We start from the raw sequence: 24,879 nt of genomic DNA, 5'->3' as shown, positions 1-24,879 counted from the left end.
TTTTGTCCCTGAATCAACTAGCAATTAAAAATATGATTAAAATAAAAAAATTACAAAAGAAAAGTAGAAATTATTATAATTTTTATGTAATTATTATATTTTAGAGCTCACTTTTTATTGCTACAAGAACAATCTTATCATGATTCATACATGAAAATTGAAAAATAGTAAATATATTTTTAAAATGATTTTTATTTCAAAATTTTGGAAAATTTATGGATATTTTTATTTTAGTTATATTTTGAATTCACATGGTCATTTTAGTCTAATTAAAAATAATTTATAAAATGTACTATTTAATTCACAAAACTTGGTTTTAAATATTAAAGTATGTTGGCTGCAAGCTGCCAAAATAACTGAAAAACGTAGTGTTTGTTTGATATCATTGTTACAAATTGTGAAAATGATAGCCATAAATGAAAACTGAAAACTAGAAACAAAAATTAAAAATTAAAAACAAGCAACCTATGTGATTTATAATTATAAGACTAAACAAATTGAGAACTTGATTGAACAAATGCTCATTTTTTTCCTTGAATCAAATCATAATTAGAAAATTTAAATTACTAATATACAAAAAATACAAGTTAAAAAATACTATAATAAATGTCGTAATTATATTCAGAGCTCACTTTTTAGTGCTACAAAAACAATCTTATACTACTTAAAAATTGAAAAACAGTTAAAATGTTATTTTTTAAATGACTTATTTTTTTTTCTTCAAATTATTAGAAATTTTATGAATACTTTTATTTTAATTATATTTTAAATTCACATAATCATTTTATTTTAATTTTCAATGAAAAATTATGCATAAAATGAATTATTTAGTTCACAAAATTTAATTCTGAATATTAAGTCTTATGGTGCAAGTTGCCAAAACAATTAAAAACCATTACATTTGGTTTTGAATTTTTTCGAAAATTGCTTAAAATTGACCACAGGAAAACAAAACTGGCAATGAAAAAAAATGCAATGTCAAAAAGAAAACAGAAATGATACCAAACAAACCCTTCAATATGATTTCCAATTTTTTCCAAATAGCTGAAAATTGACAACAAGAATAGAAAAATAGCAATTTAAAAAAAAAAAAAAAAGTATTGTCATAATCTGCTTTTGAACTTTCTAGAAACAAAAATAGGAAACAGAAATGATACCAATTAGCCCCTTAATTCTCAAACACTAGGTTATTTATTTATTTATTTTATTTATTTATTATTTATTTTTATTTTTCTTACTGTTAAAAAGAAACTTTTGTTATTTTAGTAATTGGGTGGGTGGGAGGTGTTACTGTCCATCACATCCTTTTATTATTAATTGTGTAAGCTTGAGGGACTATTTGCTGGCTGGCTCTTCTTATAATCTCTTCTTCTCTTCTCCCCTCTAGCCTTAAGGGCTGCATTTTCTTCATGAAATTCCAATATATTTCTGATTTTTAACCTGGTATCAGAGCACTAAAATGCTCTAAATGTGATCAATTTTATTTGTAGCCACTTCTATTCCTCTCTTCCTTTTTCTCTCTTGTTGACTTAAAATAAAATAAGAATCACTGTTCCTGCAAAGGCAGTCTCAGGCCAGTTTAGCTTTACTTTCTAAGCCCCGTCAAATGCCACAGTGAGTGGCTCCTAAGGGGCTAGGTTGCTGAATTGTAGGCTGCAGACTAAGGTTACACTTGATTTTCAGAATGTCTACAGAAAAGAATGGTCATATTTAGGGATTTGATATCTTACAAAAGAAAACTTCTTGTCGTTATAAAGCAAATGACAATGTATAAATTTTTCATCTATAACATGCAATTAATAAGAAATGTCTATTCTCAAATTTCACCATGGAATGTATATTATTATCTTATTTTATGTTTGATAAAATATCACTAACTTTTGAATTTGACCTTCATGTCAGTTATCATCTTGTACTATTCTATTCCATTCCCACTTTATTTCATTTTGTGAACCAATTGTAATCTAAGAGAAGATACACTGCCATATCCTATTAAACTCTCTCCACAAGCATGTAACAAATACATTATCCTGAAAATAACTCTGTTGGGAGAAGGTGTCCCAAATTGACTCTGAACAGATGCAGCTCTATTTCTGTTAACCCAGCATCCTAGATTGCAAGCAATGCAATATTGTTTTGCTGCAGCGTAATGCTTGAAAACTGTTTTTCCATGTGAGAAAAAAGGCATTTGTTGGTAAGATAGAGATGCTGAGGGGTTCAGGAGAATAGAATCCAGTCCCAATCAATACGCTTTATATATTCCAAAAACAGTTTGTTGCCTGCATATAATTTGATAGGGTGATTGTGCTGAAGCCAGAGTTCTATTATTTCCATGAGATGATTAGTGAATTTATGTATTGGTTTGCATTGGAATGTGAAAGAAAAAATATTTTAATATAAAATTTTCTACTCTGATGCTCACTATTTGGCAAGGTTGGATTCATGTAAGATATTCCATTGTTATCAGAGTGATGATAATGCACACTGTTCATTGCTTCTCATTCTTGTTTAATATACTAAATTTTATTTTATTTTTCTCGTTACTTTGTGAAGCCTAGTTTAACAAATGGAAATATTTGATTTTCTGTACAGGGTCAGGGAAATGATGTCGATTACTACGAACCCACAGTGGTTAACTTTGGAAAGAATGCCAAGGCATTACAAGTGTCATGTGGATTCAATCACACAGGAGCCATACTTGAATACACCTAAATGCCTAGTCATTACAAGTGTCATGTGGATTCAATCACACAGGAGCCATACTTGAATACACCTAAGCTTCCGGGTATGATTTCGAGATGGCATTCTCCTTTTCTCATGTGCAAAAACGGTTCAAAGCAACTTCATTTTTCCTGTCTCTCTTTTAGTCCTCAATTCTGAAAGCAGTACAATTTTATATTTCAAAAGGCACAAGGAGTGGAGTAATATACTTAATGAAGTTGTTTTAACTTGTAAATTGTCCTTGTATATTGACTACAAACAAATGTGTACACTTGTATAAGCAATAAAATCTTCAATAACTTGAAGGTAAATTGTTTTTATGTTCTCCTCTCAAAAATCTTTAGATCTCTGTTCATTTTTAACTCCCCAAGCATATCCACTGTTGATTTTCTTATGTCATTAAGAAATCACAATTGGAGATTCAAGTCCAAAGAATAAAATTCAATTCACGAAATAACTTGATCCATGGTCAGCACCTTGTGGTAAATGTCTCAATGCCAAAGGCGTCATTATCATAGGGCATAGAGGGAGAGGTGTCAACTACAGTTTAGATTGTTTGCCACCATCAACACGCCCGGGAAGCCATCTTGTCTCGAGCTTTCTGTGTGTATACACTGGGTTGTGTTGAATCTAATTGTTTGAAGTTTGATCTAAAATATTCCTTCTTGCGAGAAGGCATCTTGCAATCTTGTAGATTCATAAATGATGCTATAATCTACTTCACATTAATGCGCAAGGAATTTTTATTTTTTGGCACTTATGACAATTTGATTGAAATCTAATACATTCAGGAGCATAGGGAGTTGAGTTTTGCACTATATGTCAACCACTCATCAGCTAACTCTCAGTCGTCCTTAATCAAGATCGATGTTTCTTTCACATTTTGGTGAGAGGACTTGTAGCTTTTGTTATTTTCGGACCATATGGATAATCCTAGTTTTTTTTTTTTTTGATCGTTAAGGTAAATGTATTGGTCAAAGTGTATGTTTACAATTACACTGGGCATTCTCAGGCATAGGGGGCACATTTGCCCCATCACTAATGCATGACATTACATCAAAAGATAAAATCTAAAGTTTAAAGCATTAACTCATAGTCTGTAAATTCACAATGTCTAATCACATGGATATTTACTTGGAATGTATTCCGAATTTTTCAAAAGTCACTTTGAAAGTATGTCTCCGAATTACCCCTATCAGCTCTTCTGGAGTAATGGATTTGTCTTTAAATCTCTTTCTATTTCTAAAGTGCCAAAGGAAGTAAATTGTTGTAGCCAACACAATTTTACTCCCACTAGCCTTTACTCCTTTCCCTTTTGCTTCCCTGTGTAGCCATTTTACAGCCGCTTTTAAGGACGTCATACTCCTTGATATTTCAAGCCAACCCTTGATGTAGTCCCAAACACGGGAGGAATATTTGCATTTGAAGAAAATGTGATCAATACTCTCATCCAGTTCCTTGCAAAAGTCACATTTTAGGTTTACCGTCAAACCCAGCTAGGTTGTCACACGTGGGGAGTTTACCTTTAATACCAAGCCACAAAGTGAAGGCATGTTTTGGAGTGCTCCCACTCTTCCAAACCACATTATACTAGGGCACCCTGCAGGCTTTATGCCTCTAGAAATTGTAACATTGTGTAGAACTTTTGTGTTCAAGATCCCACTCTTCTACCAGTTTTTTTGCTATGTCAAGTTGATTGTCACATTTCATCAAAATCTAGTTCTTGATAATTATCATCTTCTTAAACAACGGGGAGTCATCATGCTTTGAAGAGGCATCCCATAGATTAACACCTCTCAAGTACACATGGTAAACCCATCTGGACCATAGAGAGTCTTTTTTGGCTTGAACATTCCACAAAGTTTTTGAAAGGAGTGTCACGTTCCAAGCTTTTAGATCAAAGACTCCTAAGCCCCCCTCATCTTTTGGTATGCATACCTCTTTCCATGCCACTAGTGGTTTCCTCCTCCTAGCCCAAAGGAAAACTCTGCACAATTTCACAATGTGATCTAGAACATTATTCGGTATGGGGAATATCGCAAACCAAAAACATCCAATTCCCTGGATTATAGAGTTTATAATCTCCAATTTGCTTGCATATGATAAAGTATTTCCAGGCCAGCTCATAAATAGATTTGCAATTTTATTGATCAAAAGAGAGTAATGACAAGAATTCAACCTGGAGGCTGCAAGTGGAATTCCCAAGTAACAAAAAGGAAATTCCCTAGTATTGAACCCGGTCATCTGCAAAATCCCTTCCAACACTTCCTCTTTAACTCCAGCATGGTATAGATTAGACTTAAGGGGGTTCGCTACAAGCCCCGAGCAAGCTGAAAAATCATTAACACATTCCATGAGGCTTTGGACTGATTTGTAATCCCCTCATGAGAAGAGTATAAGATCATCTACGAATGTCAGGTGAGAAATTTTTAAGGCTTCACATTTGGGATGGTATTTAAAATCTGCATTGTTTTCTAGCATCCTCAACCTTCTTGATTGGTATTCAAGGCATATCACAAAGAGTAGTGGGGAAAGGGGGTCCCCTTGATAGAGACCCTTTCTACCTTTGAAGAGTCCATAATACCTTCCAATTAATGAAATGGAAAAGGAGGTCATAGAAATGCATTCCATGATCCACTTGATCATTAGCTCTGGAAATTTTAATTTCACCAGCATCTATCTCAAAAAACTCCAGGATACAAAATCATTTCTCAAATCAATTTTTAGCATGCATCTTGGGGAGATCCTCTTCCTTGCATATTTTCTAACCAACTCTTGTACTAAGTATATATTTTCAACCATGCTTCTGTGTTCTACAAATGCTGACTGAGCTGGGCATATGATGTCATTAAGGCAAGGTTTGATTCTTAAGGCAATAACCTTAGCTATTACTTTGTTTATAACATTGCAATAGGCTATGGGTCTGTAGTCCCCAACAGATGATACATGAGTAGATTTGGGAATCAATGTTATGACTGTGTGGTTTATTTGTTTCAGTAATTGTCCAGTATCAAAAAATTCTTTCACTGCTTGAGTAAAATCCTTACCTACAATATTCCAGGCCTTCTTAAAAAAACCAGCAAAGAAACCATCTAGTCCTGAAGATTTGTCATCTCCAATGTCAAATAGGGCCTCCTTCACCTCTTCATCATAAATGGGAGAGATCATTTTCTGTTTGTGAGATTCTTCCAGTAGTGGCCCATTAATAATGTAGTGTTCCTTAATATCTGAACACACCCAGCATCTGAGTGTAGAACTTTAGGAATTCTACAGCAACTTGTGCAATCGAATTTGTTTGTTCCCCATTTTCTTTGATTAGTGTTGAGATGTGATTTTTGTTTAGATTCCTTTTGAGAATACCGTGGAAGAATGTTGTACCTCTATCACTCTTCTTCAAGAAATTAAATTTCTGAGATAAGAAGAGTTGATTTGCCTCTGCAAGCCTCTGTGCCTCCCCTTTCTTCTCCCTTAGCTCCATTTGTAAGCTAGGATTAGAGGGAGAGTCATGTAGTTTCTTCTGTAGCTCTATCAATTCAGATTCAGCCCTTTCAGCTCTGGCCGAAATGTGAGAAAAGTGCGTAGAATTTAGAGCCTTTAAAGGTCTTTTTAATGATTTCAACTTCTTCACAAATTTAAATTGTGCACAGCCCCATAATTGAATCTCCCAACCCTTCTTCACTATTTCCCGAAACCTGTGATGAGTAGCCCACATATTGAAGAATTTGAAAGGTTTCCCAGCCTTTGGCTCCTTCTCAAACAAAGAGACAATACAGACTGAGTGGTCAGATAGACTACCATGGAACATGAAGTTAGTATAAACATTAAAACCTTCTTGAAACCATCTATGGTTTACCACCACACGGTCTAACTTACACTATACTCTCCCATTTGTCCAGGTTAACTGAAATCCAGAAGAGTTCAGATTATTAAGCCCTGAGTTAAAAAAATAATGACATATATCCTTAGAATCATATAAGGAAACTGGTCTGCCATTCTCCTTTTCATCAGTTGACATTATACAGTTAAAGTCACCCAACAACAGCTAGGGACTTGCATAAGTTCTTCCTGTCTGAGTAATATCTAGCCACAAAGGCCTCCTTTCCTAAATAGAACTAAAACTGTATACAAAACTAACATTGAATCTGTTAGCAGAGACTAAACAAATAGCAAAGCAGTGGATTACTTGGACATTCTTGCTATTTACTTGCAGGCAAATTTTGTGAGGATTCCACAACACCAAAATTCTTCTGGCTTGGTGACGCTCAAAGCTGTTGACTTGTTCCCATTTTTTAAATTTCTTCTTCATCAAGTCTTTCAGGCTATCTTGCGATAATTTGGTCTCCAGTATACCAAGCAGGTCTAGATTATTTTTCCTAGCGAGGTTAATAACCCGTTTTGTTTCAGGGGCTTGTTAAAACCCCTGATATTCCAACTTGCAACCTTCATTTCGTTTTAGGAGGGGGGTTTAGCCCCTTACCAAAAATCAGAGGATTATATTGAGCACCCACCCTTCCCTTTCTTCTTCTTTGTTATTGTTATAAAAGTCTCAGTCTTCTCTTTTCCCTTTGTAGTTTGTTTCAGTTGTGCCATTTGAGACTGGTTTTTTAATTCATCATTTTTTCCATTTTCCTCCCTCACATTATCTGTAGCATCCATTTGGGACAATCCTAGTTATTGTCTCTATAATAATATGTATCCGAGAGGCCTACTAGCCATTGCTTAGTACGTGATTGACCTTGCTTTCCTTTGTTGGTTAACACATAATTAGCTACGCATGTTTTCCTCTTGGTAGGGGGTTCCTAGTTACATGTTTGCCATTTAACTAACTTGACCTGACTTGTTCATGTGATCAACGCATGGCTAAGCTAAATTATTATATGATAATTGTCAGTCTCAGGCTTAATTCTACTAAGATATTATCCGTTTTAATTCATTGAACTCGCAATTATGTCCTATAAAAGACATTTCTCGTATTTAGAGTCCAAATTATTATTCTTATAAATTCAAGGTTTTCCTAATACATGTTTGATATGAAATTGTAATGTTGTCTTCCATCTAATGTATGTCTCTCGTCTTAGAGTACTTTTGTGTAGGATCTCAGTTGGTAGTGGTCTCAGGATAATCCTAATATTAAATGTGCCAATTTCGAGCTTGACTTTAATTAGATATTGTTGATTTATTTATTGACCTCAATAGTTTTGTATTCTAAAAGATATCTCACATATTTAGAATTCAAACTATACCTACCAAGAAACAGTGGTGGTTAGAGTTGAATAGTAAAATAAGAGTGCTTTTACCTAAGCTCCCATGGCAGTGAAAAGGAGTTGGACAATCCAGTAGGAGCCAGCGGTGATGCGGAGGAGCCCTGTGTCCTGCAGTTGGTAACATCTCAGGAGGTGGGTTAGTCGAAAGTCCAACTTAGTTGTGAGTAAATTGTGACCGCATTCGGATTTACGTATAAGGGGAGAAGGTAGTTGCCTCAGGGGTTTGGTATTGCACTAGGGGTCCAAAAGGCTCTTGGTGATTGGAGTTTACACGTCATAAGAAAAAAAAAAAAAATGCTTTAAACTAGTGTTGCATGAAAGTGTCAAATATTCCACATGTAACAATGTGGAATGTGGCAATATGTATATGGGCAATACCATAATTGCATTGAATGTCTCATCCCATATGCCGAGAAATTCCCAATTTATCGCACTGTGGCTTCAAAATTCAAACCAACTCCCATTCACCATCATTACCGTATAATTGCCACGCGGTGGGCCCAAATAGGGTATTTGGTCCAATCATAGCCCCGCACGTACAGAACCTGACCAGAACTCAACGCGCTCCGGTGGTCGGCCCCGCACCAGATCACCACCCTCCCTCGGTCGTAGGGAACTGAGAAATGAAATAAATAAATAAATATTAAGTGCGGAGCGCAGGGGGAGGGGCATTAAATGCGATCACGTGGGTGGTGCTGCAGCAACGTACGATGAGCGGGGAATCTGAGCCGTCGATGGGTTGACTGTGGGGGGTGTGTAGCCTGGAATTAATGATGATGATGGTGGGTTGAGTTGGGTTCGACGGGTCCACGTCAGCGATTAATTTTTGTCCCTCGTGAGTCGGGCTGCCTTTTCCTCGGGACTCTCCCCGTCCCCGGCTCCCGCTGACACCGACAATTCCGGTCTCCGGGTCATGGCATCTCGGCCGTTCGTTCCGCAGCTTGGACGGCCCCGATCTCCTCCTTCCCTAATCGACCGTCTTCTCCAAGACGTGTTTCGCGGAAGGCACTGTTCTTGCCGCGGCTATTCCTCAAATAATGGACTCCCAACTGTTGCCCTACTTCCTTTTCTTACCTTCCTTTTAAAATTATATATATATATATATATAGATCTAGGGTTTTAAGGGTGAACGACTTAAGGGCCAATTTTGGGGTTTTAACTATCTTGATTAATAAAATATAAAGGCTAAACAAATGAATTAATAATATTTGGAGAGATGTCGCCGTCCAAGAAGGGTGATGGTTGATTACAATGGATTCCAATGACTTGTTGGTGGCTGGAGTTGCTATATAATAAAAAAAAAAAAGAAAAAAAGAAAAAAGGGTGATAGTTGATTAAGAAAAATTGATCGATTTCTATCATATATATATATATATATATATATATATATATATGTTTTTATTGGAGCAAATGTTAAAAATAATTATTATGCTTGTCTTTTTAGTGGACATTTCATTAGTGAAAAACTTAAAAGTTTAAAATTTTTATATTAATTTATATAATTTTTTTAAGAACATAAATAAAGAAATGAAATGAGAGACTTACTCTCTATCTTTTGTTAACAGGTAGTAAATTAAATGTCCCATGTGTAGTCCATGACCTTTTATCCTGTCAATTTTGAAATTAAAATACTAGTTCAAGGTTATCTAGAATTTAACATAAAAGTTTATTTATGGGATCTCCTATGTAATAGTTACCAATAATATGAAAATGTGAATGCTAATTTATTCAAGAAATGGTATAATTTTTCAACATGTTATCTTCAAGTATGACATGTGAAATGAGTTTTTTTATGCACTGAAATTGTCGTTCATTGTAATAACAAATAATAAATAGCAAAAACATATATCTTAAATAAATTAATCGAAACACGAGTAGAAGCGGTTTATTTCCATTTATTGGGTTGGAATGAGAATGGTTAGGCTAGGATTCTATTTTTAATAATAGTTCTCACGATGGATTAGAAATTTTTTTTTTTCATCGTGGGAGGTGATTGAAAATAGATTAGGAGAAGTAATTTAAGTGAGGGAAAAAAAAAAAAAAAAAAAAGACAAAAAAAGGAAGGAAGGGCATAAAGTGGTATAGAGGCAAAAAAAAAAAAAAAAAAAAAAATGGTCACATTGTGTGAATATTTTATGAGGCGTATCTTATAAAATACACAAAATAGATATTTATACCCTCTTTTCTCCTTGTTAATCTTGGAGAGTTACAAATAGCTTCTTAATTCTTTGTCTCGATTGAAATTATTCTTAACTATTCTTTTCCTGATATACTCTTATTACAAAGGTAAATCATGTCTTTAACCTCAATTAACATTCATTGCATTTGATTTTGCTCACCTCTCTTTCCACGGTCAATTTTCTTTGGCTGATTATTTGACTGCACATCACATCTTAATTGGGAGGTAGCACAAAGATTATATAAATAATGTTCTTCCCGATAATTACCAACTTTGAGGGTAATTGTTACTTGTAAAAGAGGACAATTGTCAATTTGTTTGAATCATATTTTGGTCCTTGCCCATATGGTCTAGGGAGCTCAATCTACTTACCCATAGAGAATGACAAATATATATATATATATATAACAATAATAATTAAAAAATAAAACATGTATACTAACCGATCACCATGATATTATAGTAGCTAGGTTGGTTAGTTGATGGGGAACTGAAAGCCAATGATTCCCTTTCGGCCTTAGACAATATTCAATGTATTTTATTTTATTTGAGGCTAAATGAAGATTTTCTTCAATAATGTGTTATCGAATCACCGTCAAAGTTGCATTAGTGAGTCTAACTAACATCAGTGAAAGTGTTCATACTGATAATTCGTTCTATGCCCCAGATAACTGGCAGTAAGATGTGTTTTTCTAAGCGTGCAAATTTATGGTTCCCATTATATAGTTTCCAAAGTTGGAACTTGAAATTATTTTTGGTGTGTAAGTAGAGAGAGAGAGAGAGAGAGAGAGAGAGAGAGAGAGAGAGAGAGAGAGAGAGATCACCAAAATTGAAATTGTTGTATTGATTACATCATGTAAATATTTTGAGGAGAGAGAGAGATCACCAAAATTGAAATTGTTGTATTGATTACATCATGTAAATATTTTGAGGAGAGAGAGAGAGAGAACAAAAAGTCCAAAATTGAAATTGTTGTATTGATCACATTATGTAAATATTTTGAGAAGTGTAACTTACAAGATAGGCAAAACAAATATTTATACTCTTCTTCTCCATATCAAACTTTGAGTTACAAATAGTTTTTCAATTCCTTGTTCTTATTAAAGTTATTTGGCCTTAACTATTCTTAATTTGCTTCTAATTGATAGACTATTATTACAAATTAAAGTAAACTTCTTTGTCTTTAATCTCAATTTTCATTGTAGTGACTCTGTTCATCTTCTTTTTTGAAACTTCTTGTGGAAATTGAGTATAGGATGCACAACAGAATTTGTAAATTGCAGCAAATGGTGAAACACCAATACAACACAACCGGTATATATGAAAGCAAATAAAGAAACAACACGAGATTATATGTGGTTTGGCAATGCCTACATCCACTGGAGCGATTCAGCGAAATATTTTACTATGAAATGAAAGTTTACAATACATTTCATACAATGATCTCTCTTTTGTCAAAATATGCCCAGAAGGACCTATTTAACAACTACTTGCAAGCTTTCCTCCAAATACCCAACTGTCCCAACATTCAAATTCAAAATTTGAATTCTTCCTCGCAGCCCAGAACACTCGTCGACGAGAATAGGGCACTCGTCAACGAGAGAGAGAGAAGGTCACTCGTCGACGAGTCTTCGAGTTTTTTATTTCTTGCTCTCGATATCTTAGAACTTCTACAATTCTTGGGCTCTTGGTATCTACTCGTCCACAAGTGAGACACACTCGTCGACGAGTCCCTGCTCCTTAACACCAATGAATCCATATATTTTTCTTCTTACTTTGTTTATGAGCCCCAACAAGTCTAAAAGCCACACACACAAATAGCCACACATTCTATCTGAGAAGTGTGGTTGGACTGGTATATGTGAAGCTACGGTACCGTGCTTAGCTATGGTCCATCATGGTTATTAAATCATATAGTGCAATTTCTAAAACAATATAATAACATGATTTCATATTCACAATTCAGTATAAAACTGTCATACTATAAATCTATATTTAAATTACTATAATATTGTACTGTATATAATATGTTGTATTGTGGTTCTATATACAATGCTGTAATACTGTAAATTTGTACATAACTTTGTCATACTATAGCTTTGTGATGGGGATCAACATTCCCCAAACATAACATTTGCAAAGATGGTGTCACGTGGATGCATTCGCTGGGATGAAGGCAACTGCGCACCTGTATAAGAAAATGCATAACTTCATCTACAGAGGCCCAAAAAACCCGATTCCAATTGGGCTAGAAAGAAGACTCCCATACCTTTCTTTGGGTATAGGGAAAACCATGTAATTCAAATTGTGCACGGATTGGCAGCCCAATAACAGTAGGCATTCTTCCAGAAATTCTGCATCACATGGACAGCTGCACACCTCTCACCAAATATGCCATAACTTTCCCAAGAAAAGTCCAAATGGAGTGGTTCAAAGTGTGTTGCAAAGAAGACTTCCATATATTTAATTTGGTATATGTTAGGTAAACTAATTCAAAGTATGGAACGTCTAGAAGGCCGAAGAATGAGACTACTTGTTTTGAAAATTTTACATTTTTGACTTTTTGGTGTCATTTTATCATTTTCCATTCAAAGCTTGTTATATTTTATTTACTTATGGTTGGAGGGTTGTTCCAACACCTCTATATATAGCTGGGCATGTAAGTTATTAGGAACATCAAGTATTTGAATTGAATCAAGATTTATTGCCTTGTGTTTAAGCTTTAAGCTTGTTCCCTCTTTGTGAGTGAGTGGTGAGAGACCACATCCCTTCTCCTTTGGAGATTGAGTGGTGAGAGGCCACGAGATTATCATTATACATTTTACATATTACCATTCCAATCGATATTTTGTGAGATTAGTACTTCAACAGTCAAGCAGATCAATCACAACCCCAAGAAAGTCGAGAATCACCATTCGAGATATCGAGCACGGTTCGAGTGTGTTGTGATCATCATTCCGAATAATTTTAGTAAGCTCATTTCAATTACTTCCAAAATAACTCCTAGATAGCCAATATGATATTTACCTTCCATTAGTCTTTCAAAATATCCATTGCATGTCTTTGAATAATATCTGCAGACAAACTCTTCAAAGTTCAAAAGATTTTCATACTTGAATGCTTGATTGTGTCTTATTCTAAGGATATATAATTTGCATGTTTAGGCTTAATTCTAAGGCTTGAATTTACCATCTTTCAAGTAATTATCTTATCCTACTTGATTAGGTCCTTAAGGACTAGTCTACATGAATCCTATAACTTTTTGAATTTTCCACGACCTGAAGTTCTCGCATATAATTTATATTGGTCATTGCGGTTAATTAAATTCCCATCTTAAAGTGTATCTGGTGTGTGCATTTTTGAGAGGGTCTTTGGTAGGACTAGGGTTCCTAGGATTGTCCTACATCACTTTGTATAAAGCACTATTATACTATACTGCTGTATAAGACCATATCTTTGAGTATATATATATTACCATAGAAATTGACAAATTTATCTATACATAACATTCAAACTTATGCCACACAGATTGAATGATAATTCATACTATAATATATTGCTGAAAATATTGGTATAACCATCTCTAGGTTTTACTCAACTCATTATCCCAATTTTCTCAAAACATATATATATCATTTCAAGTTCCCATTTTCACAAGTTTGTATATACTTAGGAAAACACATATATTGTTTTCGAAATCACATACTATAGTTTAATCAGTTGGCTTTGTAAAAATGTCTGATATAATCTATTCCTCTTACCTGATTACTAAAGTTGTGCCTGCAAAAATCCTATAATGATGCTTGTAGCGTGCGGAGCTCAAAATCCTGTAGTCATATATTTTAATTTAATCAGTTGAATCCTAGGATACTAACTATCGCAACATACCTAGGCTTACACACTCCCGTTAACCAGTTAAATTCTAAAAACAATTGAAAAATTCATCTTCCTTACCTCAACCTTGGAGTGGTGCCTAGGATCCCCAAACAACTAATATGCTCTAATTAAACTGTAGAGAATCGACGCCGGAATCCCGAATAATGTTTCTCTGCCGATCTAGGCTAAAATTGGGGAGAAAATTGAATAGAGAGAGTATTTTAATTTTCTAAAAAAAAATGACTTGAGTGCTATTTATAGGCCACTGTCCTTGAGCGTCGACGATTTCCTGAAACCGTCGACGGTTTGGTTTTTAACCAATCCATTTCTACTATTTTACCTTTACCTAACCGCAGTACCACAAAATCGTCGATTTTCTGAGCTCATCCAAAATTGTCGACAGTTTGGTCCACACCAAACCAAATTTCTATTTTCTTAATTATTTTTATTACTTCTATTTTCTGGGTCTCTACATCCTCCTCTCCTTATAAAAATTTCATCCTCGAAATTTGCTACCTAGCGCTTGTACTGACATCTGAGGAAAATCGCTAGAACTTTATTAATTACCCTCACTTATGGAGGAGGAATACTGTGGTTACAATAGAGGATCCTGAGAGATTACATTCAATCACATGAATAAGAAAACCCTCCCAAAACCATTCATAACCTAAAACCAAAAACACTAACTCAACTAACTACCCTACATTGTACAGGATAATAGTCGAAAATAATTATTTACCTTTACCTGAATTGGTTCAACGTTGGGCTCCGCTGAACAGGTGTGGATATCTCTGATGCATTTTCTTTTCTAAATCCCATGAAACTTCCTCAACCGCATGATTGCGCTAGAGTACCTTTACCAATAGGATTTTTTAGTACGTAATTCCTGTTCCTTTCGGTCCAGAATCTGAACTGACACTTCTTCATATGATAGGGTATCTTTAAGTTCCAGTGATTTATAACTGATCACGTGTGAAGGATCTGGGATGTACTTCCTCAACATAAAAGTGTGAAATACGTCATGAATCCTAGACAGAGCTGGAGGTAATGCCATCATGTAGGCAACTGGACCAATTCTCTCCAGTATCTCAAACGGCTCAATATACCTAGGGCTTAACTTACCCTTCTATCCCTTTCACTAGTGCAATTTTCAATTATACATTATCTCCTACACCAAATTCCAATGCTTGTTAGTGGGTATCAACATAGCTTTCTGTTGACTCTAAGCTATTTTGATTCTTTCTTGGATTAGTTTGATTTTCTCAGAAGTATTTTGTACTATTTCTAGTCCCAAAATATGCTTTTCTCCAATCTCGCCTCAGTATAACGGAGATCGGCACCTCTGACCATACAACGCTTCGTAAGGTGCCATCCCAATATTGGCCTGGTAGTTGTTGTTATAAGTAAATTTGACCAGTGGTAAATACTGGATCCAGCTATCACCAAAGTCTAACACACAAGCCCGTAACATGTTTTCCAATATTTGTATGGTCTTCTCTGTCTGTCCATCGGTCTGAAGATGAAATGTTGTATGAATGTCAATTGAGAACCCAAAGCTCCTTGTAAACTCTTCCAGAATTGAGATGTGAACCGTGGGTCCCAATCAGAAACAATGGACACTGATATGCCATGTTGTAATGCCCTAGACCTGCTACGTGGGGCCCAGAGTGTTATGAGATCAATCACGTGTCTCTGATACCATTCACACAACGGAATTAAATTAAATAACCTCAATGATATACCAGAATTCTATATTCACATATGCAAACCCATAAAGTACAACCACATTATCCATATTACATGACCTGAATAATTAAACATAAAACTATACATATCTGTTCTTTTTATTTACTCACAAAACTACCCCGCCCTAGAGCTTCCTAAGTTCGATCACCTGGAAAACCTGAAAAGATTAAATAATTGCCGGGGTGAGACACCTCTCAGTAAGGAAGAAATAATTTATAACAGTATATGGCTGGAGTGTTTAATATATATATTTAAAATATATACATAGTTGTATTCCACTATTCATAGCAACCAAGTAAACACATTAATAAACACACCATCGTCAGCTTCTCAGTCACCCAATCACATATGCACATACATAATTATTTTTACCGATAATTCCCGAGAATAGGGAAGTCTACCTAATGAAATAAAGACCATCAATGGCTTGCTGTAATTTTCCTGAAACTGTCGTCGTAGGAAAATCACGAAAGACCATCAATAGATTCCAACTTCTAGGCTTCGAAACCAAAACCCAAGATTATATCTTAACTTCCAATAATGACTCACTAAATTCCCAATCTACCTATTTCCTACCCTAATCAAGATCCATTCCTATACTCTGGTATTGCTATCCACTGAAGTCTGCAGAACCTAGCAAACTAGGTTTTGATACCAAACTTTGTTACGACCCAAAATTTCTACCATTTTTTTCCCAAGCTCTGATACCAAACTTTGTAACACCCCCAAAAATAAAACCGCTATTATAAATATAAATAAAATTATGCTCCGATACCATCAAATCTATGATACCTCGAACCCTGGGGGGCCTAGAGTGCTATACTCCAAACCTGATCTCCTGTAAATTATACACTATAGTATCCTGATACCTAAGGTGGGGCATTGGATACACTTGCTCATAACTCGTGTAATATAGCACAGCGAAACAAACATATACACGACCAAAACAATACCAAAGTACTACCATCTCCAAAATACATACACAAATCCCCAAAACATATCCATAATCCATCCTGAAAACACATAAAATACTTTCATATACATCACATTGCCTCACCACTACTTACCCTGTATAATACTTTCAAACCCCGCCCTGGAGAGCTCAAAGCCTGGTTACCTGGGTTTTCTGAAATGTTAAAGATTAAAGGAGTAAAACACCTCTCAGTAAGAAGGAATAGATTACTATCAGTGTGTGGCAACATGAGTTTTAGTGTTCCAAATATACATCCATTATTGACCTTTTTCCTTTTGTGAAATTATGTAAAACTGTACTCTCGTATATATATACATTTCAAAATACTTACTAACCTTTCAGATCATACTCTGACACATAAATATTTTCGTATAAGTAAATACGCATATTTGCGTAGAAGAACTACCTTAGATGGATAAACATACATCGACATGAATTAACCCCGCATTATCGGGTTGTGCGGCTCGAAGGCGGGACTTAGCCATGGTTGGCCTAACCAGACTAAGTCAACTGTATCTGTATCTATAACTGTGACTGTGAGTATGATTTGCCTACCCAGTTGGTTTAGACTCTAGGGGGTAACTCTACACTTCAATAGTGAAATCGATTGTGTACCACCAACACTCTATCTGAGAAGTGTGGTTGCATTGGTATGTGTGAAGTTATGGTACCGTGCTTAGCTATGGTCCATCAGGGTTCCTAAACCATATAGTGTGATTTTTAAAACAATATAATAACATGATTTCATATTCACAATTTAGTATAAAATTGTCATACTATAAATCTGTATTTAAATTATTGTAATACTGTACTCTATATAATATGTTGTACTGTAGTACTCTATGGAACTTTGTAATACTATAGATTTGTACATAACTCTGTTACACTATAGCTTTGTATAAAGCACTATCATACTATACTGTTGCGTAAGACCATATCTCTGAGTATATATATATTACCATAGAAATTGACAAATTTATCTACACATAACATTCAAACTCATGCCACACAGATTAAGTGATAATTCATACTATAATATATTGCTAAAAATATTGGTATAACCATCCCTAGGTTTTACTCAACTCATTATCCAAATTTTCAAAAAACATACATATATCATTTCAAGTTCCCATTTTCACAAGTTTGCATACTTAGGAAAACACATATATTGTTTCTGAAATCACATACTATAATTTAATCAGTTGGCTTTATAAAAATGTCTGATATAATCTATTCCCCTTACCTAATTACTAAAGATGTGTCTGCAAGGATCCTATAACGATGCCTGCAGCGTATAGAGCTCAAAATACTATAGTCATATATATTAATTTAATCAGTTGATTCCTGGGATAATAACTATTGCAACATACCTAGGCTCACACACTCCCATTAACCAGTTAATTTCTAAAAGCAACTAACAAATATCTTCCTTACCTCAACCTTGGAGTGGTGCCTAGGATCCCCAAACAGCTAATGTGCTCCGATTAAACTGCAGAGAATTGACGCTGGGATCCCGAAATAATGTTTCTTTGTTGATCTAGGCTAAAATTGGGGAGAAAATTGAAGAAAGAGAGTAGAAGTATTTTAATTTTCTAAAAAAAAATAACTTGAGTGCTATTTACAGGCCACTGTCCCTGAGCAAAACCGTTGACGGTTTCCTAAAACTATCGATGGTTTGGTTTTTAACCAAACCATTTCCACTATTTTACCTTTACCTATCCGTAGTAACGCAAAATCGTTGACGGTTTTTTAAGCTCATCTAAAACCGTCGACGGTTTGGTCCACACCAAATCAAATTTCCTCTTTTCTTAATTATTTTTCATTACTTCTATTTTTAGGGTCTCTACTTCACATACCGGTTTTGCATCTGCCATGCTAAACCTATCCAACACCTTCTCCATGTAATTGTCGTGAGACAACCATAACCTCCCTGCAGTTCTATCCCGGCGAATCTCCATCCCAAGTATCTTCTTGGCTAAACCAAGATCTTTCATGTCAAACTCTTTATGCAACAGTTTCTTTAATTGATTTACCTCAATTAAATCTTTTGTGGCTATCAACATGTCATCGACATACAATAACAAGAAAATAAGAGAACCATCATCAAGCTTGTTCATATACACATAAGTAGTCATACTCACATCTTTTGTAGCCAATATTTATCATATATAAATAAAATATTTTATACCATTACCTTGGAGACTATTTCAACTTGTAAAGAGATTTCTTAAACTTGCAAACTAAGTTTTCTTTCCCTGGTTCATTGAATCCCTCTGGTTGTACCATATAAATTTTATTTCTCCAAGTTACCATGAAGAAACACTGTCTTCACATCCATTTGTTCCAAATGAAGATCATAATAAGCTACCAACCCCAACACTATCCTGATAGAAGTGTGTTAGACCACAAGTGAAAATATCTCATCATAGTCTATTCCTTTCTTTTGTGAGTACCTTTTTGCCACTAACGTGCCTTGAATTTTTCTCTTTCCTTCTCTGAAATTGCTTCCTTCTTCCTATATACTCATTTTCAACCTATCGATCTCTTCCCATCTAGAAGCTCCACAAAATCCTAAGTTTGATTTTTATATAGTGATTCCATCTCCTCAATCATTGCACCCATCCACCTACTTTTCTCCTGATTGTGCACTGCCTCTTAAAATGTAGTTGGATCATTGCAACTAGTTAGAAAAGCATAAGACACTAACTTCAAATCCATACCTTGGCGGTGGTCTGATAGTGCGCCTGGATCTTTGTATAGGAAGAATGTCAACTTGATGGTTTCCGAGTTAGAGCTTCTTGCAACCAAAGGAACATGATCATTGACGTTGCCCTGAGCTTCCAACTCTACTTGCACAACATGTTCATCTCTGCCCCAATTTTCTAGCTTCTGTTCCTATTCATTACAATCTTGAGTACTCTTCACCATAACCTTCTCATCAAAGACTACATCTCTACTGATTACCACATTGTTTGCCTCTAGATCCCACAACTTGTACCCATTCATACCCTTTTGATATCCCAAAAAGATTCAACTTCTAGATTTTGGGTTAAGCTTTGATCTCTCCTTACTAGACACATGAACATAGGTTGGACACCTGAATACCTTCAATTCAGAGTAGTCTACTGCATTTCTCGTCCACACCTCTTCTACCACTTTACCCTCTAATGATGCTTTTGGTGATCAATTTTTCAGAAAACAAGCCATACTAACTACCTCAGCCCAAAAGTTCTTTGGTAGCGCTGCATTATGCCTGAGACACCGAGTTCTTTCAGCCAGAGTTCAGTTCATCCTTTCAGCCACACCATTTTGCTAAGGTGTCCGGTGAATGGTAAAGTGTCTCTTAATGCCCTGCTTCTCACAAAATTTCATGAACCTCCAATTAGCGTACTCGGTCTCATTGTCTAACCTTAGACGTTTGATTCTCCTCCCCGTCTGGTTTTCTACTTCAGCTTTCCACAACTTGAACCTGATAAACGTATCGAACTTGTACCGCATGAAGTATACCCAAACTTTCCGTGAGTAATCGTAAAAAAAACTCACATAATACAAATGTCCACCCCTTGATGCTACTCTAACCGGACCCCAAACATCAAAACGTACATAATCAAGAATACCGTTCGTCTTGTGTACAGATGACTTAAATTTTGCCCCGTTTTGCTTTCCAAGAACACAAATCTTGTAAAAATCTAGCTGAGATGATTTCATACCTTTCAAGAGTTTCCTCTTGTGTAGTTCCTTCATACCATGTTCCCCCATATGCCTGAGTTGCATATGCCACAAGACAGTTACATTAGATTTAGTATCTATGATTGTAGCTCCACCTACAATAGTAGTTCCCTGCAGTGTGTAAATATTCTCATCTAACTTTTGCCCTTTCGTCACTGCCAGATTACCTTTCCATACTTTCATAACCCCACCTTCGGATTTGTAATTGAAACCATTACATTCCAAGGTACCAAGTAAAATCATGCTCTTACTTAACTCCAATATGTGTCTTACATTACTCAAGGTTCTCACAGCACCATCAAACATTTTTATTTTAACATTTCCTATGTCAATGATCTTACAAGAAACACCATTACCCATAAAAACTAAACCTAAATTTACCAACTTGTAGGTGCTGAACCACTCCTTGTTTGGAGTCATATGGTATGAACATACCGAGTCAAGTATCCACGAGTCTGTAAGGTGATTCGTCCCCAAAAAAATCGAAAGAACATCACCATCATTGCAAACTGAATTTCCTTCTTGAACCACATTCACTGTTTTTGAAGTCCCTTCATGCTTTTCAACATTTCCTTTCTTCCAATTCGGACACTTCAGTTTCACATGCCCATTTTTACCACAATTATAACACTGGATATCCTTTTTCTTCTTAGATTGAGAATGAGATTTTTGACTTGATCTACTTTTGAACTTTCCTTTGCCACACTCATTATTACCTTTCACCACTAGTCCTTCTCTTTCATCACATATTTTCAATCTTCGATGAAAATTCAGTAAGGTACTTGTCACCTCTCCTAAATTAAGAGATTTTTTTCCCCAAGTAAGAGTGGTAACTAAATTTTCATAAGTATGAGTCACTGGCAAGGAGTTTAGTAACATCAAAGTCTTATCATCTTCATCAAACTTAACACCAACACGCATCAAATTGCTTATGATTTGATTAAAAGCATTGATACGTTGATTTAAGTTTGAACCATCAACCATCTTAAGCCAATAAAGACGCTGCTTAAGAAATAACTTTCTAAACATGTACCGACTTTCTAACTTTTTCCACATAGCCACTGGAGAATCCTCCTTCATCACAAGATAGAGTACTTCATCGGCCAAACACAAGCGTATTGTAGAAACGACCTTTGCCTCAAATTCTCTCCAATTCTCTTCATCCATTCCATCCGGTTGAACACCATGTAGAGCCTTCACCATCCCTTGTTGCACAAGTATATCCTTAACTCTCCTCTGCCATAAACCGAAATTTCTGGTTCCATCAAATTTGACAACACCAAATCTTGTAGAAGAAGATACCAACGCTATGACAACAACACTCTAATACCAATTTGTTGTGGAAATCGAGTATAGGATGCATAGCAAAATTTGTAAATTGTAGCAAATGATGAAACACCAAGACAACACAACCATTATATATGAAAGAAAATAAAGAAACAACATGGTTCGGCAATGCCTACATCCACGGGAGCAATCCGGCCAAGAATTTCACTATGAAATGAAAGTTTATAATACACTTTATACAATGATATCTCTCTTGTCAAAATATGCCCAGAAGGACCAATTTAACAACCCCTCGGAGGCTTCCCTCCAAATACACAACCATCCCAAAGTTCAAATTGAAAATTTGAATTCTTCCTCGCAATCCATAATACTCGTTGACGAGAATAAGACATTTGTCGACGAGAGAGAGGTCACTGGAAGACTAGTGTGTCCACTCGTCGACGAGTCTTCGAGTTTTTGATTTCTTGCTCTCGGTATCTCAGAATTTCTGCAAATCTCAGGCTCTCGATATCTACACGTCGATGAGCGAGACACACTCGTCGACGAGTCTCTGCTGCTCAACACCAATGAATCCATATGCTTTTCTTCTTACTTTGTTTATGAGCCCCAACAAGTATAAGAGCCACACACACAAATACAACAAGACTAATTTTCTTTATCATTTGCCGTGTGCCCAATTATTTGGTTACATGACGCATCTTAATTTGGGAGATACCAAAGATTACTCAAATGGATTCTCAATCCTACTGATTCCATTCTAGGTTTCACTCATAAGAGGCTTCCCCTCTGTGTGGAGTTTCAAACTCTCCAATCACGAGATATTATTTTAAGGATCCTACTAAAGTGATGTAGGCCCTCATCATTCGGATCTACACTAAGCAATACCTATTACTTCTACGGGTCCAAATGCAAACATGACATCTCGTGATTGAAGGGTATGCAATCATATACACCACCCCTTGCACACATTGTTGAAGGTTCCAACATTTTTGTATTTCTAATTCTATAATTATTTGCTTACTAAAAAAGAAAAAAAAAATACATTGCTCTCTAACCCTTTTAAGGTGAGCACAACATGATTAATTTCTAACTCTCATGTACATATTGTTCACCATATTTTAGGTGCCCTAAGAAATGAGATGCTTAAAAATTTTATATCTAAAAATATTTTATTCAGTTCGTAATATAAGATACTTGAACACATTTAGGGTTGGCATGTTATGGAATCTTGCAAACTAAATGCCTTTTAAATTATGTGCTTAAAATAATTAAGAAATTATTAATTTAATGTGGCATGAAATTAATTATTAATTAATTATTCAGGTCCTGCAATCACATGCATGCATATTAATTATTTACTCTCATTCAAATGTCCATTGCCTAGCTAAGAAAAAAAAAAGGGTCCCTTAATTTTCTTCTTTGTTGACCCTTGCGTTTGCAGAATTTCAACATGAAGATTTGAGATCGCTTTTTCAATTGGGAATCTATGCAAATTATTTTTTGGGAAAATATTTTAAGTGCTTAGGACTTCGAATATCTTTTTAATATATTTTAAAGTATGAATAATTTTTTTTATCAATAAAAAATGCTTACTATAGTTGAAAATTGATTCAAATGATTCCTACGGCACAACTCCCGACATCCAAAGATTACATCCACTCGAAATAATAGTTTGCTCCAATTATGTATATTACATTGGTACATTGACTCAAATTTTTTTTAATATTTACTTAGGTAATAACCCAATGCAATTTCGCATTCGCCTTCCATTTTATTATTTCATTTTATAAAAATGAAATTTAGAGAAATGAATGCCATAATAAATATTTGCATCTCCATCTCAATGCAGCTAATTTTCAATGTTAGGATTTCTTTAACCTACCATTCGGGATGCCAAGTTCGTTCTTAGGATAAACATATCATACTAACTTATTTTCAAAAAATCTCAATGAGGGTAATTATTGTATCCCGTAAACTTGAATATTATTCGACCATATTTACTTATCGGCGCCATAAACTAATTCATAGTGGATTAGAGAATGCTAGAGGTAGACGTAGAAAAATAATATAATTATACTATAGAACAAATAAGTAAAAAATGTAAATGATTAATTAACTTAATAGAAATCTAAGAAAATATATTGCACATGCAGTTTATGACCAATGACTATTATGATAATAGGAAATTTCAAAATGACATTATCTTAAACTAAATTATAACTCTACACCACTTTCTATGTGAGCCAATTAACAAAATCAAGAAGAAGGTTTGCAGCTATAGTGGAATTTATGGTGTTCTATATTTATATTGGATTGATCAAATTTAGATCCTAGCCAATGCAATCAAAATCAGAGCATCATTTGGAAATTTCAAACCAATTGTATGATTTCAATTGTGATGGGCTTGACTAGACTTATTCATTATCAGATAGTAGCTAGAGATTGAGAATGCTTGATGTGATCCAAAAATGGCGATTCTTTTTTGTGGTTTCACGTGGATTCTATAACATCTAATTTTACGTCAATATCATTTGAAACTTTTTCAATGATAATATATGATCGACGATATTATATATAACAACTACATTTCATATCAATAAAAATAACTATATACTCTCTTCGTTCATACATAGTAAAAGATTATGAGCATATATGCAATAATTTAGACATGGTATCGGTTAAAAACAAGATAAGGGAAGGACTACTTAAATGGTTTTGGAGATTTGAAACCCAGACTTAGTAAAACACTTATGAGAAGGAGTGAGTACGTTAGTTACTGTTTTTGACATGAAAAGAAGTAGCGGTAGCGTTAAAATGACTTAGAATGAGATAGTGAAGAAGGATTTAATAGCCTTTAATCTAATAGATCAAGAAAATGGTCTCGGTCAGGTGAATTGACGAAAAATGATTTATGTAACCAACTTCACCTAATGGGACTTAAGATCTGTTGCTGTTGTTATTATTGTTCATAGGAATTTATAACAATTATCATCACAATTAACTGAGCACAATAGGTATTTCATTCTAAATTCAAATCCATCAATAATAGCAATGGATTGAATAAAAAAACCGTAAACTGAAAATGAAAATGAAAATCAATTTAG

The 24,879-nt window shown here is 34.9% G+C and overlaps 1 protein-coding gene across 3 annotated transcripts in view; it reads left to right on the top strand.

Moving 5' to 3' along the window:
• Positions 1–3,041, top strand: part of LOC131160527 (ultraviolet-B receptor UVR8) — a 39,190-nt gene extending 36,149 nt beyond the window's left edge. For all 3 annotated transcript variants that reach the window (XM_058116311.1, XM_058116312.1, XM_058116313.1), the window contains exon 15: positions 2,593–3,041. In XM_058116311.1, coding sequence (XP_057972294.1) covers positions 2,593–2,712 — 120 coding nt within the window. In that variant the 3' untranslated portion in view covers positions 2,713–3,041. The remainder of the gene's footprint in view (positions 1–2,592) is intronic.
• Positions 3,042–24,879: the final 21,838 nt, after the last annotated feature.

Source organism: Malania oleifera, chromosome 7 (assembly GCF_029873635.1).
Source record: "Malania oleifera isolate guangnan ecotype guangnan chromosome 7, ASM2987363v1, whole genome shotgun sequence".
In the NCBI taxonomy this organism is placed as follows: domain Eukaryota; kingdom Viridiplantae; phylum Streptophyta; class Magnoliopsida; order Santalales; family Ximeniaceae; genus Malania; species Malania oleifera.
This window is presented reverse-complemented; position numbering and strand designations above follow the sequence as displayed.